The sequence below is a fragment of the Clarias gariepinus genome, chromosome 16, assembly GCF_024256425.1.
Source record: "Clarias gariepinus isolate MV-2021 ecotype Netherlands chromosome 16, CGAR_prim_01v2, whole genome shotgun sequence".
NCBI lineage: Eukaryota > Metazoa > Chordata > Actinopteri > Siluriformes > Clariidae > Clarias > Clarias gariepinus.
Window position 1 is genome coordinate 14,902,824 of NC_071115.1, and position 18,287 is coordinate 14,921,110.

Here is an 18,287-nt window from a genome sequence, read left to right on the forward strand (position 1 = left end):
TGCAACTTGGCAAGTCCATAATTTGACATGGTTAAAAAATGGCCTATAAAAAAAATAATAAAAGAAACACGCCATTTTATTTATTTATTATTTAATTACACAAATTGCATGATTTATAAAATGGTGACACTAAACTGCAAGCCCTAAGACGGACAGAATGCGCTAATAAAATATAACATCTGTTAAGCAAGGAATTATGACCACCATTACCAATAGATATTGTCCAGCCCTAGCATATTTATGTACATAAACAAGAAGAAGAGAGGAAGTAGGATTTTTTTTGAGAGAGAGAAAGACAAGAAGAAAAAGAAATAAAATAGGGAAAATAATTCGCTGCTGAGTGCAAAAAAATGCAGCTGAGCTTTTCACGAACCAAATCTCCTTCTGATTATGGTCTTAAAAGCACCAATAAAGTGGACTGGAAGCACTTAAAAATTAGTTAAGGGCGCACTTGTGCACGGACACACACAATGGCGCATATACATACACGCACATCCTGGCAGAGCGATCGATAGGCATTAGTGGAGTAAGTGGAGGGAGCAGGGAGAGGGAAACAAGGATGGATGGATGAGAAATGAGCGAGGGAGAGAAGGAAGTAGCCAGCATGTGAGAGACATGCCAACCACAGTGTCAATTCACACCCAGCTTGTTTTTATACTGCCACTGTGTTATTCCATTATATACATTTAAAACTACCTGAGTGAGGACAAATTAAAGTATGAAAACAAACTGCTCCTGAATTATGATCTGACCAGAGGAGAGAGAGACCACACAGCTGTTTCACCTGCAGGGAAGACAGATGGGTGGATAAAAAGTAATACCACACAGGAAAGAAGGGTATTTAAAAGTAAGCCATCTACTGATGACTAGCTGCAGAGGAAATAAACGAGCTCTGATATGAGCCCACTATAATCTATTTATATTAAACCACCTACCACATATTATACCACCCACTATATATTTATATATAAAGCCCCAAATGACTTCCTGTTCACTACAAGCTGTGTGCTAGCCTGAAATACAAATAGTTTTCTGAGCAGAACTCATTTTAGTTTTTCGGTTTTCCGAAGTGACATCCAAGCATGAGAAAATCTCATTTGCCTAGCAAGGCTTTAGACATCTTTAGATAGACTCACTTTTTTACTGCTGTGTTTGCTGAACTGCCTTCTTATGTGATTTAATATCAAGGGAAACACTATCAAATGAGACAGGCAAATAAAAAAAATGTCAAAAATAAACAAACAAAAAACACTTTAAAAGAATGAAAAAAACAACAACCCTACGGTATTTTTGCTTGGGTAGCATTTAATCTTTAACGTTTTAAGTTGCAAAATATTCACATCATCTACAGTAAGTACTTATATACTTGCACAAACACATAATAGTCATGTTTTCTGTATGTGTATATCCTAGACGCCTCTCTGCGAACTACAGATAAACTTAGGACGTTTGAGAACAAAACCTCCTTAGTTCAATAACTCCCCACCTTGCACGAAACATTGCGCACTTCTGCTGAATATTATGCTAGCCGAAAGATAGCATCAGGTTTCGCCATAGCATTGGTAACCACAAAACCTTCTAGATAGACATTAGTAGGAGTATACAAAGAGCTGTAAAAGGAAGAGTGCACTGAGCACACAATGTACGGGTCTTTTATTCCCTCAAGTGCTTGAGAATAAAGTTGCTTTGCCCGTATAAGTCTAAAACCTTCATCTGTTAGTGGTAAAAGTAAGAAGGAAAAGCCACTACATGACAATTGATACATACAGTATTTCCAGAGAGCATCCTGAATACATACGGTATCTGTGTACGTTCTACATTAAACATTCAGTACAGTACTTTGCCAGAGTCTGAGTTGAGCCACCTCTTATTTTTTTCATATTTTGATTCGAAGAGCATGACTTTCTTGTATTTTTTAAAGTAGACTTGAGGCATAGTTCTCCAGGCAAAGCTCTTCTTTGAAGGACTTTTCTGGTTCTCATTTTTAGCTCTGGTTTTCAGTCCAGTCCCTGTATCTGAATTAGTAAGAGATAGCTACAGATGATGACAGATGATCAGGACGATGATTAGTACAGTACACTGCTGATGCTGGTTGGAACAGATGAAAGGGTAAATATGGTTGCTGGTGAGGTTGTGACATAAACAAACAAATTGTATTTTCGGCACTATCACAGAAAAAACATGTGTTCCAATTTCTTTAATTTAATCTACACCATTTGATTTAATTTGATATAAAGAAATAAATGGTGGCCCAAGACTTCTGCACAACACTGTACATTCACAGACACTTTAGGAGGAAATTATGTGCGCTCACTTTTCATGCAAGCATCCGATCACCTCAGTCTCAGCAGGGCAAATCATGCAGATACAGGTCTCCAGGTTCAGTTTGATGTTTACTTTTATACATTAGAGTTTTAAAAACTTAGATCTTATTGATATTGGCTTATTTAGGTATTTCAGAATTTTAGAATGAAAAAAAAATGCGGAGTGGCTCAGCAGAATCAGCTGACCACATTTAAATGATATCCCGTGAATATGTCAGAGGGAGGACAAGGCTACATGGTGTTGACTCACCAAGACCTGTATTGGACTATGAACTCTGTTTCGGATTTTCCAAAATTAGGATTATCATTACCATCAGGACAGTTTAACAGGACAGCCATTCTCTATCCTCGTGGACTGATTCATTGAAACCGGTGAGGCTGACTCATGTCTCCCGCACCTCCACACGTGTACACGTACAACATACTGGACTTTGGACATTTTATACTTTCACTTACACACTAAAAATATTGTATATAATTGTAAATATTGGTATCTGGTGCACTGCAGTGTCTATTTTTTGTACAATATACGTGAGCTTCACACCGTGATTTGTTCGTGGAACCGCGGTCCGTCTATCTGTGAACATTCATAACTCGAATGTTCGTAAGTCAGGGACTTACTGTATGAAATATTTCTGGCATTGTTTTACAATGTAGAAAGAATAAAAATCAGGAAAGACCATGGAAACAGAAGGTGTGTTCAATTTTTGACTGGTAGTGTAAATGTTACTTTGTATGCCAGAAACAGAAACACATTTAGGAAATGTCTATATTTGGATATTTAATGCATATTGATTGAAAGAGAAGTAGATTTGTGCTCCTTCGGTAATTATACAGAAACATGAGAAGCACTCACGCAGTGAGCAACCCGCGAGAATGCTTCGCCAGACCCAAACAGCATCCGAGACAGATGACCAGGTCTAGAATCAGCAGCAGGAGATACATCAGCCATCTGAAAGGAGCAGAATTAAATCATACATGATACAATAATATATCACTTGCTCTTTCACAGAAACAAAGACATAGCTCAACACAATGTTAAATTTAAAATGTATGACACACCAGTAAGACTTTGTGTGTGTGTGCATGTGTGCGTGTGTGCGCGTGTGCGTGCGTGCATGTGTATGTGTAACAACTTAATAATTCAGTAGTGCAAATCCATAAACATAAGTTTTTCATGAGCTAGAGAACAGACAGTATGGACAGCAGCTCTTTCTCTCTCTCTGAAAGTGTGTGTGCTCTGTGCTTGTACACCACCAACTGCAGAACATTCAGCTCCCTAATAATTTTAATGTCATGTTCATCAGGTTAACATAATAGATAAATCTGATTACAGCTTCACAAGCTGATGATTAAAAACACCATGAGATCTCTTATCATATATTTGAAAAAAACATCAGATCTCTTATCATATATTTACTGTGTTGCTCTCCAGGTATTTTAAACATCTACAGCAATGCTAAGGCATGCAGATAAAGCCATAATCGTATACTCATACACCTTGAGACAAAGACAGACTGAGGAAGTTGGCTGATTAGATTTGCCCTGTGAGTAATGGAGAAAAAAGGTGCGCACAATACCACAGTCCTCCGGTCGCCAGAAATACGAGCCCTATATCAATATGCCTGCTGCTAGTTCATAACACGCTAGACTACAAGCGGGAATGCGATCTTCATAGAGAATATATGAGTCAATCCGGCAAGCCTAACAGCTCTGAAAGGCCAGTGGAAATGAGGGAGTGCTTTAAAGCCTGGATAAAGGTCAATGGCACAAGTGACTCCTACATAATTCCGTGCTAGTTAATGGCGCTTGTCTGCAGGCCAGAAATCTGCCGGGGCTGTTAATAGCACTCTGAATAGCTTTACGTCTCACGGAGAATGACAGTGACCAAACTTATAATCCATTACATGCAAGCCACGTACACTACCGCAATGAGAGTGTTCTGTCCTGAGAATAACACGTCGCGGGATTTGACTTCTGTATGAATCCATTTATTTTTTAATAAAAAGTCGACCAAAACACCAAACTCAACCTGCATTTGTTTTTATTTTTAAGATTCATTCCGACAAAAAAAGAAAATTACATTACACATTATCTTTCGTTCTGTTTTTCACCTCCTAGGCATGATTACTCTCTCAAAGTCATTTCATAACATAAAACAAATCTAAACCTATTTAATGCAATGTGCTGTAACCTTTTTTTAAATTTTATGTTTCAGCAACTTGCCATTTTTCCATTTAAAGCAGGTTTACAACACAACAAAATAAACCCATTTAGCAAAACACTAAGCAGTCTGCTAACAGTATTGGGCAAGTTCACGTTTCACAAGAGCTGGCTCAAAGTTCACACATAAAAATGAATAAAAATGTTCATAGATCACAATGACTACTTCAGAACTAGGTTTACAGTCCTAAAAAACTAACTAGACCACATTCATTTTTTTTCTTTTTTTAAATGAAGTCATTAGAGCAGGAGAAAACATTTTTAATGTTAGAACATCCTCCTAAACACCCAATTATAAATGTGACATGAACTAGAGCTAAGAAAGAAATATATTTAATTGTTATTAATCCCTTTCATTACATAAAGCATTTGATTGTGATTTGATATGTTTACTGTAAGCATCTAAAACTGGAACAAATTAGGACTCAAGTTTTTATTAGTATTTTTCTCTTTGGTAGAACATCCTTTTACACAGCCATTGATAAATGCGACATGTTGGCTAAGAAATTTTTTTTTTTATTTAAACCTTTCACTTCTACACAACAATCCCCAGCTGATATTCACTGGCCATCATTACAATAATGTGGTGCATGCTCTGTGAGGACTCTAATCCTCCAAACAACAATGAGCACGTTCAACACTGTCTGTTAATAACAATAAATAAAATGCATAAAAGCCAGAACTCAATCAGGAACCTACATATTACTTGCATTACAGTATGAATAAATAATCAAATACACTTCAGCTTTTGATGTGGCTAGCTCTCTCTGGCTGTAAGCTAAAACTACACTTAAACAATATCGCATTTAAACAAGGATCCCAGTTAAACTTACTAATGTTAAATAAAAAAATTATATGTTGACAAAAATAGAGACAAGTGTTATATTAGTTTTTATTTTTTACTTTTATTTCATTACTGTCACTGTTCATGGATATTCGTGACGTCTTGTCATCGTCTCGTCTTAGTCACAGAAAAAAGGTTCGAATCCATTTTTAAAGGAAGTTGTGTAATGTTAACTTAAATAAAGAAAGGAGGATGTTTGTGGTTTGTTCTTCATGCAGTCGAACATGAAGCAACTTTGTGCTCTTAAATTTATACGTCCGTACACGTTCAAGTGTGTCTTTTTGTTTTTTTTTATATATCTTCATTCATAAGTGTTTCATTATTTTTGTCGTGTTGCCGGTCTTGGCTGCGATCTTCAGTTCAGTTTGTACATATTGCACATATCACGCCCTTACAAAATCATCAAAGCTGATAATAAAACGGAGCCATATTTTTGATCACATACACGTTTTTCTTACACCTACTGTGCGACACACACACTGTAGCCAAGCATCTTAAAATAATACACACATACGAGCCTCTGCTATTGCTAATAAGCATGATACTGACACTGATGGGAATTACTCCTTAGGTATTTAAATTATATCCCAAACAGAAAGAGTATTGCACCTTAAAATGTAAACAATGCATTTTAATATATGTGTGTGTAATCTGTGAACTGGTTGTGTAACAATACCAATTTCCCTTTTCAATCCTTGGGTTCTGTGTGCATGGAATTTGCATGTTCTCCCTGCTTAGTGGGTCTTCTCCAGGTACACCGGTTTCCTCCCACAGCCCAAAGGCATACAGATTAGGCTAATTGGTGATCCCAAATTGCCTGTCGTTTGTATGTGTGTGTGCATGCCCTGTAATAAACTGGCACCCTGTCCAGGGTGTCCATTGCCTCGTTCCCAAATTCTCTTGGAATATGCTCCAGGCTCCTGTATAAGTGGTATAGAATATAAGTGAAGGAAAGTGTTCCTACCAGAGTTTTTAAGAGGTGTGAGAACATGCAAAACTTCACACCAGAGAACAGACCCTTAACCCTGGTAATGTGAGGTCGTAGTGTCAGACACCCATTCAAAGTGAAGTCTTTTTAAAATAACTCATGAAGAAGTAACACAGTACGAAGGCTATTTACACCAACACGACTCACCTGTAATACTCAACGTGGCTGACCTTATCAGCGACTGTGGTAAGGTCCTGTCTGGCCTGGCTAATGTTAGGCATGGCAGTGAGCTGCCGGATGATATTGTCCGCCATCTGCTGCATGAAGCGGAGGGCCTGGGTGTAGTCCTGCCGAGGTGAAAAGATCTCGTCCAGCCGTGCCAGGTGCTCCTTTAGCCGTAACTGCACGTTGCTTAAAGAGCCAGACACCTGAAAGAGAGTCTGTTTATTTAGGAAACACACTCTGGATCCGGAGGAAGCATCGAGCCTCATAAAGAATTCTGGTCATTTCACTTCATTCATTATTTCACTTTTTGTCTTCATGTATTCAGTTAATTAAAATGTGTCCAAATAACCTAACGGATATGATTACTATACACAAATCTGTTTTTTATAAACATGGGCTAAAGCCCAAGATAAAATGATGGCTGAGACAGACAGGAGTCTTCTCGCTGCAGCATGTCTCCTAGCACAGCCACACAGCTGCATGCTTTCTCCAATCAGCCTGAAATTTAAACCAATCTCCGGCTAAATCTGCTTGAGATAATGACCAATAAATGGTAATTATCATGTAATAAATATATACACCTGTACTGTGGAGGGCAAAAAAATGAACAGAATGAATGAGAAGAAATAAAACATAATAGATCCTGCTGTTGTAAAAAAAAAAATAATGAGTTGGATAGTGTGATGTGCTGGCACGCTGAAGCCGATTATTTTTCTATAACAGCTTGCCCTCGAATTATTATTATTATTATTATTATTATTTTTACCACACCAATTTTCCAACAAGTGCAATTTTTTAATTGGAAATACTATACGTCTTACGTTTTACGTATATACAGTACTGTGTTCATGTAGTATATACTTATCTATATACACACTTATGTAGTATATAGTCAGAAATTCGTATTACTTGCGTTATAGCTGCCCTAATCAGTCTTCAGTCACTAACCAGCTTCTCTTTTTTTCATCTCTTTTTAAGTTAATACTACAAAATAAATGTAGCTTGTCATGACACCAAGAAAAGCTATTTGTCAAAGGCAGATAAGCACAGATCGCTCTGCCTATTCATCTGTTCTGAATGTTAACAGGGCTTTTAGAGGTAAGAAATCTTCTACTTAAAATCTAGTTCAATTCTATTTAATGTCTGGAATCAACCCTTTTTTTTGGTTTCATTTTCCCCTAGAGCCACAAGGCTGACTTATGCATACTGCAAACAGTGCAGAAGGTAAAGAAAGCTCATATCCACCATGCATACCAAAGCCATTAATACCTTACAGAATTTTGTACTGATGCTTTACATCAACTACACCAAAAATGCATTTGTCATTAAGACCTCTTCTGTAATTGCCAGGATTAGTTAGTGAAAACAGATGCGAGTGCAGATCTACAGTATTATCCCAAGCGGAAACAACACAAAATTAGATGTGAAAACAATCGACAGCATGAACTATAGGCACAAGTCAAGGAGCATAAAGACTATTAGCTATACTTTTAATTACACAACAACGAAAGTTAGGAAAACAAATTCTGACATAAATAATGTTGCTAAGCAGGGTAAAACAACACTCAAGTTAGTGTCATCAGTAACGTATGTCTTGATGGGGCTTACAGGAAGTGTAGTCCTGTAGAAATAAATAAACACAAGCAAGCAAGCAGCGATATTAAATCCTCTGATAGACTATCCCCTCTCCTGCATCCGCCTGCCTGGTAATAGACCACAGGACCACACATGATCGTACAGAAGAGCTTTTTTTTTTCAATTGACAAACTCTATCGTTACTTACAAATTGGACATTAAAACCGCTTCTTAATTATTCATAAAAAAAATGGATTATGTCTTTAAACGTGTCACCACTCTACTGCCGACTCAGTTCCAACTTATCTAGACAGTGTGCTACAAATCAGTTTTTCGAAATACTGGCTTGTAAATCAGCAGCTTTTAATCTACATTTTCCAGTCCCTCCACTCCACTCCTCCAGGACGTTAGTCTGCGCGTGTCCTCCCTCCCTTTACAATCTCTGGGACTAATTCCAAATTATCATTAACGTCTAATAGTAGGCACTTCTGTGCTTCTTAAAAGGCTTAAATGCAGTGCTTGTAAAACTAAGTACTAAAGATAGCATAAGATACGATAATATGGCACTTTATTTCCTACTCAGATCAAACTGTAATTTACAACTCCAACTGTGCAACTCAGTAACCACTACATTTACCGGACTACAAATCAACTGCACACTCATCAGTTCAGTTATCTTCCATGCTTAGCTTAGAGTGATTTATTTAGACTTGATTTAATGTTTTGTCCACTTCAGTTGATCAACTAACTGATAACAGGGTCCTCAACTTGGACGGATTTTAAGGGTGTGTTCACACATATCGTTTAGTTCTCTTGGTTTGGGACTAAGACAGAAATTATACATTACATTATATAGATTCGATTTGCTAAAATAAAATCCTGGGTCGTTAAGCACTCACGCTGGCATTAACAAAAGCCATATGGATTATATATGGTGGCATCCTTACCAGCTGAAAACTCATTAAGAGCCTTTAAACTGTAACATTATACATTAAAAACAGCACAAGCAAGGCTCCAGATGGTGATTAAAACAGTCGCCAATACACCTAATGTTTTTATTTTTTGCGACTACCTTTTTTCCAGACAGTCATCAGTGGAGACTGTCCCCACAGAAAAAAAAAAAAAAAAAAAAAAAGGGGGCAGCAAAATGTAATCCTCTGATAGACTATCCCCTATCCTGCATCTGCCTGCCTGGTAATAGACCACAGGACCACACATGATAGTACAGAAGGGCTGCGTTCAATAATGAGAGCTCTCAAAAACATATGAGATTCCAGTAGGCCACCGATCTGTAGTACATTTGTCATTTTGCAAGCACTCTTGTTATTGAACGCACTCTAGAGTAAAACATAAAAAACATTTATTAGGAAAGAAATGAGAAAATACTTACTCACTCACTTACTTATCATCTATACTGCTTAATCCTGTATTTATGGTCACAAGGACCTGGGACCGGAAATTAAAACCCAGGCCGGGAATCGAACCTGGACCCTGAAAGTGCAAGGCAACAATGCTAACCATTACATCATTGTGCCGCCCATGAGAAAATGCATTATATTTAAACACGTTTTTGCTAGTGGACTTTAGCACTCCTGGGTTATCAGATGCTACCTTGTCCATGGTGGCTCAGTGGTTAGCACTGTCGCCTCATCTCCAGGGTCCGGGTTCGATTCCCGTCTCTGTGTGCATGGAATGTGAATGTTGTCCCTGGGCGGGTTTCCTCCCACAGTCTATTGACATGCAGATTAGTTTAATTGCCGTTCCTTAATTTCCGGTAGTATGTGTGTGCTCTGCATACTTTGGGATAGACTCCAGGCCTCCCACGACCTTGTATACAGGATAAAGTGTTATAGGCGATGAGTAAGTAAGCGTAAATGTATTATTCACATTGTTTTTTTGTTTTTTTTTACTTCCTGGCCATCCTAACTGCCGCCTCCTCTTCCCTTGGATGTCACAGCTACGAAATTAACCACGAAAAAGTTCTCGGGTACAGTCGTCCTTATCAGGTTATGCTAGACTTTTACATTTCTTTGGTCTATGCAAGTTCCCTTTTCAATTGAAATGAGAACCAAAGTTCGCTCGGAAACGGACCGATGCCCTCGTTCTCAAGTAGTCTTGGTACACTTGCTGAGCAGCATGCTCAAGAGAACTGCATTCGAGCGAAAAAACGGCACCAGAGTTCTTTTTAATCTAAAGTGTGTCAAGTGAACACACCCTAAGATACAACAGTATGAGTATTTTTAGCTAATTCCACGAATCACCTGCCTTGGATCAGACTGGCCAGACAGCATGGGTTACAGACAGCCATGACTCATGTGGCCAATGGAAGACTGGTGAAGAGATCAAAAGTTGAGTGGAGTTCAGCCATTCCACCCTGTGGCACTTTTTGTGAACCCAACCAGAGCCATGGATTTAAATAGTGCATTTTTTAAGCACCTCAGTCTCTGAATAAAAAAAAGAAATGTATTGTGGAGTCTGAAGCTTGAGAACACAACGCAGCCAATAAATAGGCTGTGATCGAGGATGGGTGCCCCAGAGATACCCATCAGCTTATCACACAATCCAGACATCTGTGAAGAAAGCTGAGATAAGACGGAATTCTCTCGCCTCAGTCCACAGACAGTTTAAAAAAAAAGATTTCACAGTAAATACCTTGTTCATCTCATATTTGATTCAGTTATTCCTAATTCACATCAGCATTTGTTTAATTTTTGATTCTTGTATAATTTAAAAGAGAACACCGTCTTTCTTTTCATTTTAATAATTTCAGACAAATCGTATGAGGGGCCTTGAGTCCTGGTCCAAAACAAGGAACCAATTTATGACTGATACATGAAAGAATCAAGGCGTTTAAGTGGAATTTGCCTAAAAGTGACGAAGTCCGAGAACAACACAGGCTTCTTTATTCTGCATCTTTATGCTATCTCTATATTGAAATTTTTTGTCCTTTGTTCTTTATTCTTCTTTTGTTCTTTGTTTCACAAGGAAACCTTTGAACTTCCAATAAAAGTAATTTATACTCATGAATAATTGTTATGATGTAGAATTTGTTCTGTTTTAGAAATTCTGGAGGTGAGCTTAATGGGTTATTAAATATTTATTAAATCTACATTCAATACACATTACTAAATTCCCTTATTGTATTCCCTTAATGTTTCAGCTTATGTCCTTCTACACTGTCCAGAAAATTGTCAAGGATTTAGCAAAACCGTGAAGGAGTAATGCAACTTGCAAAACTATTTAATGCTCCATATCTGTATCTATATTAACATTTAAACTGGAAACGGACACGGTTCTTAAACGGTTTGTTACATTTCTTTCTTCTTCTCAGAGATAGAAATAACAGCACTTTCAGCATAGAGTATAAATCCCAGCGCTTAGAGTTTCTCAACCTCAGCTCCATCATAAGTTCATACTTGGTCTCGAATAAAGATGTGTGAAGACTGTTTAACTTGGTCCCTTGGTAACCTTTGACTCACAAAGGTATTTCTGTTTGAATCCCCCCATGGTGGTTTCTAAGGAATATAACCAAACTAGTTGCTTAATTTAAACCACCTTGACCCTGAGCAGTCAAACAACGTAAATGCATTTAAGAACCATAAAGCCTCCTGCTTGGGTGGCGCCTAGTCACATGGAGCACTTATTCCTTTCTGTGTCGATTTTTTTTTTAAAACGCTATTTATTCTTAAGAAATGATATATTTGTATTTGGTTAAATCAACTATCACTAGATATGATGGAAAATATATTCTGTTACATATTGCAATTCATGTATTGCCACAATAGCTCCAAAATCAATGTTTTGTTTTATTATTACAGTATATGTTTGTGTTAAGTATTATGTCATTCCTTTATAATCCTACAGGTGTCCTTCTATGTATTCAGACACTGGCAGACTGCGCAGTATTTTGTGCGGTAAAAGCAAATTTAAAAAACAAACAAACAAATAAATAAATACTATATAATATATATAAATACTAAGTCTTGGCTACAATTTTTTTTTTTAGTTTAAACTTTCCTGTTTTTTTTTTGTATATATTTTTTAATGAGTTAGTATGAAAACAGTTCTGGTTTCCAAACATTACAAAGAAATACTTGTATGCTAGAAAAGAAAGCAGCACATTATATAAGCAACCACTTTTCAGGCATGAAAAAAAAACCACAACAAAATGGAAACTGCTGAGTTTTGCATGCCAAAAAAAAAGCAGGTACAACAGTGAAAGTCTTCCAGAGAACTGTGGGTGTTTCTGCAGGATGCTCAGTGAAGTAGCTAATTATCATTTACTCTAATTTACATTCCAATAACTGCATTAATTTTACCGCAGACTAAAAGGTCCACAACGAGTTGTCACACTAAATAATGATTTGTTTAATAAATAACTGTTTTCTGGGCTTTAAATATTTTTGAAGGAAGGAGTTTTTACACAGTACTGTATAACATTGTGACACTAACAGAGTCGCAATACAAATTGAAATATGTATCGCAATAATATAGTATCAGTAATTCCCATCTATAATACCCAGAAATACACATCTGTCAAAAAACCTGTACCCCTGACTCGTTCATGCTTGTGCATTCTGTGATTCATTTCTACTCACTGCTGCCAAAAGTGATATTTCGAGTTACTACATCACTCCTGTCAGCTTCAAACAGTCGGCTCATCTACACACACTTTCATTCTGCATCACTAGATGTATTCTGGTTTTTACACAGTTCTGTATGTGTAAAAATGCCAGGAGATATGCATAATTATTTAGTCCACTTTGCTATCAATTAAAGTCACTGAGGTCACAGTTGTTAAAATAGTTTCCTTATTTTGATGTTAATGTTGATATGAACTAAAAGCTTTTGACCTGTACAGTACATAAAGGATTTTTAATTTTATTTTATAAACTGTAAATCTGCTGTAAAGCAAGTATGTGCTTTAGTGATGCGCGGGTCGTCTGGTAAGCCGCGGACCCCGCGGGTAACCCGCGGGTTGGGTTGGGGTGATTAAAGAAATTGTCACTTTATTTGCGGGACGGGTTGGAGCGGGTCATTAAAAACAAAATAAAATAAAAAATCCATGTATGTTGCGTGCAATTCCCTATAGCCTATATTAAATATTTGGGAATATCTTTTTTCATATTTTATTAAGTTCTTCGATAAGGTTACGTCACGTGACAAGTCACGAAAGCGACAAGCAGCTACCGCTGCCAGTCACAACAAAAACAAAGAAATAAAAGTAAAGATGGAAGACGAGGTACGGGAGGAATTGAGGTCGGGAAATCACATCATTAAAAGAACAAAAGGTCAGGCTGCTAAATCTAATCTTTTAGAATTCTTTTTTTTGCACAGCGAACGTAAAAACGCTAAATAAACATTTCCGTGTGATAAATGAAAAAAAAAATGTCAGTGGTTATTTAGCGTAGGCTGTATATTGTACTGTAGGCCTGCACTATACAAATCCAAAATAAAAAATTGTTTAGCCTAGATTACAAATGCTGCTTTGTAAATGTTTAAAATGTGTATCATTATCTTGTTATTAATATGACCTGATTTATCGTTCATATTCATAATCATATGTTGTTGCCAGTTTACACGGCGATGTTTCCAAGCACTTTCAGGCTGAAATAAAGGCTGTTTTCATTTGAATTACAATGCCTAGTATGTCTATTTAATGGTCGCGGGTGCAGGACGGGGCGGGTTGTAAAAAAAATAGATACAGTGGTGCGGGACGGGCCGAATAATTTCATAAAAGCGGGACCCCCGGGTTGGAAAAATACCCGACCAGCGCTTCACTAATGTGCTTGTATTAAAGCGCCCCACAAATGTACATACAGAAAGAAAAACTTAAATTAATCATTTGGTTTTGTGTGTGTGTGTGTGTGTGTGTGTGTGGTGCGGTGTGCCTTATTAGCCCTCAGGCAACACAGTAATATGAAAGAGCAAATGAAACACACTCTTACCTGGCTATCGATGGCACCCAAAGTGTGATTGGTGTTATACAGTGAATAGGTCATTTGGTAGACGCCATCGTTGGTTTCACTGTTTCCATAGAAACCCACTCCCACTGCAGAACTGAGAAAGAAAAATACATTTTTTCTTATCAACACTTTTGCATATTAGTCACATGCTGTCTATTGAATCTTTTTCCAAATACAGGCTATTGAGTTTATCAATTATCATAGCTGCTTTCCTGCAATAAGGAACAGGTCTTTCTTTGATGCCTCGCCTGGACATACTTACAGTAGGCAACTAGTTTACAGTTATGTCTAAGAGTTAGGTTAGAGACAGTTACAGACTGAATTATAGTATCAAGGCACAAACCTGGCCACCTCACACCTGAAAGATTCCTTATCGGTATGAAATCTAGTCTCGGTATGGTGTTCATTTTTTCTCATTCCGCTCTATCCATCCATGCTCTTGGTGCCTCTCATCGCTTCTGTGTATTACTTTTGGAGAAGATGCTATCTCTCAGAGAAAAAAAATACTATACATGATTAACCTCTCCTTCTATTGAAAAAGTATTGCCTGTTAACTCACATCATACCTCCGAGGCACAGAGGTGGCACTTGAATATCACTTTTAGTTTTCTTTTTTTTTTCTAATTAAATAAAATCTAAAATATATTCAGTGGTCCTTCCCAGAAGCCACATCCTGTATGGATAAATATCACTCTGCGGCTTCAATTATTACTCAGCGTCCCTTGCTACCCGAAAGCCATCCAATCATTCGTATGACTGATGACATCATTTTGTGTATCAGATCAAACTGAATTGCACTGTTTAGGGGTCAGTGGTTAACTCAGTGGCATAAGTAATAAGCAGATTCTCATGAGAAACCACAATCAATCACATCACTGGTATGCTTCCCCCTCCCAAAAAAAATAAAAAATAAGGATGATGGTCGATCATAAATTCCTTTCAAAGAAGCATACAATGGGTAAAGATGCTACTTTCCTACTGCAATATAATGTTAAAATATTGAATCTATATAATTATCCAATCAGTCAATCATGAAGCAAATGTGCAATGCATAAATTCAGAAGCAGGTCAAGAGTTTCAGTTCAATTCTAACATCCGAAGGGTGTGTATTTGATCTCGCCATGGGCTGGATTGAGTATTTCAGCAACTGCTGCTAATCTCCATAAAAGTCTATAAAAGTTTCATAGCATGGTGTGAAAACAACAACAAAAAAGATCCAACACTGTAAGCAGCGGTTCTGTAAATGAAAATCCCTTGTTATTGAAAGTGGTCAGAATGGCCAGAATAGTTTGGGCTGACAAGAAGTCTATAGTTGTCCAGCATGCTCAGTAAAACCTAACAGCTGTTTTACTTATGCAAAAGCCTTGGGCACATACAAAAATATGGCATAAGCAAAAGATGCTTTGGAAAACATTTCGCCATAAAAGAAACTTCTATAAAGAGCAAAAAAAGAGTAATAAAATAAACAGTCAATATTTGGAGTGAAAACTCGTTGCTTAAAATCAGGAGTTTTAGACACAGATTTGTGCAGTTTTATAAGAAAATAGTTGTTATGTTTCACTGAGTTTGCTGGAGAATATGAGTTCTTCTAGTAACTTTGTCACACTCGCTCCTTTCTATTTTTATGCAAATCCCAGGAGCGTACATTAGGTCTTTTGTTTTCATCTGAAAACTGGTCTGTCTTGTACCATATATATTTTTTCTTTTCAGCCATGCATATATTCTCCTGTAATATTATTTATTTATTAATTTTGAAGGTATATATGGAAATTCTAAATGATTTTATACATAATTATGCAGACATACAGTAAGATAAACATATATAACAAAATTCGTACAGCATATAATATGGTGCCTAAGACTTTTGCACAGTACTTTATATATAGAGTAAAGTTTTCAGACTCTAACCTTTTTAAGTTCTTCACAGTTTGTTATGCTTCACAATCATCTTAAAATGGATTTTAATCTTTCTTTCCATTATCATTCCATGCACAATCATTCACAATTACAAAGTAAAAAAAAAAAACGTTTTTGAGAGTAATTTATTAAAAAATAAAACTGAAATAACCCATTAACATAAGTATTCAGACCCATAACTTAGTACTTGTTCAAAGCTTTTTCGCCAGCAATGACAGACTTAATCAACTCAGATTGTGAATGATGCAACAAGCTTGGCACACCTGTTTTTTTTTATATAAGTTTCTTCCGTGCTCCTTGGCAGAATCGTTCAATCTCAACCAGGTAAGGGTCAGTGCACAGCCATTTTCAGGTCTCTCCACAGATGCTATATTGGGTTCAGGTCCGGACTCTGGCTGAGTCATTCCAAGACATTCACAGAGATGTTCTCAAGCTAGTCCTGTGCTTTCTCGGCATTATGCTTCGAATCATAGTCTTGTTGAATCGAAACCTTCATACAAGACTGAGAACCTGAGCACTCTGGAGAAGGTTTTCACCCAGGATAGCTCTTAATCTTACAGTATCAGCATCAATTTTCACAGTCTCAAAAAAATGTCCCCACAGCATGATGCTGCAACCACCGTGTTTGACTATAGGGATGGTATTAATGACGTGATGAGCAGTGCCTGATTTCCTATTTCCAAATAGTTCAATAGTTGTGTCATCCGATCAGAGGATTTAGTTTCTCATGATCTGAGAGAGCCCTTCAGGGACTTTCTGGCGAACTCCCAGCTGGCTCTCATGTGCCTTTTAGCGAGGAACGTCCTCTGTCTGGCCAATCTACCATAGAGGCCTGATTGGTGAAGTGCTGCAGTGATGACTGTACTTCTGTACGCAAGTCTCTCTGTCTCTCTGGATCAGTGACCCTTAGGCTCATGGTTATCTCTCTGACCTTCATCGGGGATCTGACCTTCATCTTTGATTACTCAGTTTGGTCGAGCAGCCAGATGTGTATAGACTGCGGGTTGTTCCAAATCTCTACCATTTGAGAATGATGGAGGCTAGCATGCTCTTATTAAATGCTTGTAATTATATTTCAGTATACCATGGTAACATCTGACGAAAAGGACTTAAAAACATTGAAGCAGCAGACTTTGAAAATTAATATTTGCGTCATTCTCAAAACTTTAATATTACCTACAGTTCAGTAGCTTTGCTTACCTTTACGTCCACAATAAACATTGACTTTGGGAAAAGTGTGTAACTTTGTGTAAAATCGATGAATCTCAGCTTTTTACATGTTGTAAACATAGGCAGAGGTTCCTTGTTGCTTCATGCAAATGCATTTGATGTCTAGTTTTAGATGTTTAGTCTAACGAGTTTACACAGACATGCAAAAACAGCCATTTTACTGTATATATTAAATGCTGAGCTCTTCTTGTTTTGTCTACCTCACACCACTATGTCATACAGACACCACTTCAGACACACAACATGTGACATAATCATTTTGCCAGCTCTAAATAGGAAGCTATTTAGGATTCTTCTTTAAAATGTGAAATGAAATTGGTATTGCTTCTAAAAAGATGATTTGACCAATGAGTCCTCATCTCCCGCTATACAACCTAAGACTTAAGCCCATATTGTCCAGTAGAAAAACTATTTTAGCCAGAGGACTAAAGTCTAATCACAACGGTTTGATAGATTTCTAGTGATACCCACAGTGTTGTTTTTCAATCATGTTACCGTAGCTTGAAGGCTAACCAAATTCAGTGTGGATACTTAGGTATGGCTCAGCTCAGACGATAATATAAAGAGACAAAAGATGTCATCGTGCCGGATTTACCATGTCTCGTCATTGCCAGGACACAAGGATACAAATAAACTTTTGTCGGTTTCACACTGTTAGCAACTAAAGTGGTTTAAAGTCACGCATAAGGTAAACACAGGAAACCCATGAGAGGACAATAGAGACCGAACAGATGGACCACGCATCCCTGCTGTTAGCTCTTCTCCACAAAGTGGGTGGGAGCCGCAAGAGAAGTCCTCTGCCTGTTACATTTCCTCTCACAGGGAGCCGTTGTGCATGTGTGTGTTTGTGTGTGTGTGTGTGTGTGTGTGTATTTGTGTATGTGTGTGTGTAGACATCATCCTGTCTCTGGAGCCTCCTAATCATGATGGATGTCACACTCTCTTTCTGTTTAGGCCAGTTTCAGCTGGTGCTAGTGACTTTTCCATATTCGCTGCTTCTCCCACAGCAAACAGAGAAAGAGTTTCATTACATTACATCTCGCTTAAGGCCTGCA

The 18,287-nt window shown here is 37.5% G+C and overlaps 1 protein-coding gene across 2 annotated transcripts in view; it reads right to left on the reverse strand.

Moving 5' to 3' along the window:
* Positions 1–18,287, reverse strand: part of ttyh2l (tweety homolog 2, like) — a 54,961-nt gene that overhangs the window by 23,992 nt on the left and 12,682 nt on the right. For both annotated transcript variants that reach the window (XM_053514810.1, XM_053514811.1), the window contains exons 3-5: positions 14,068–14,179; positions 6,527–6,747; positions 3,181–3,276 (exon numbers count right to left, since the gene is read on the reverse strand). In XM_053514810.1, coding sequence (XP_053370785.1) covers positions 3,181–3,276; positions 6,527–6,747; positions 14,068–14,179 — 429 coding nt within the window. The remainder of the gene's footprint in view (positions 1–3,180; positions 3,277–6,526; positions 6,748–14,067; positions 14,180–18,287) is intronic.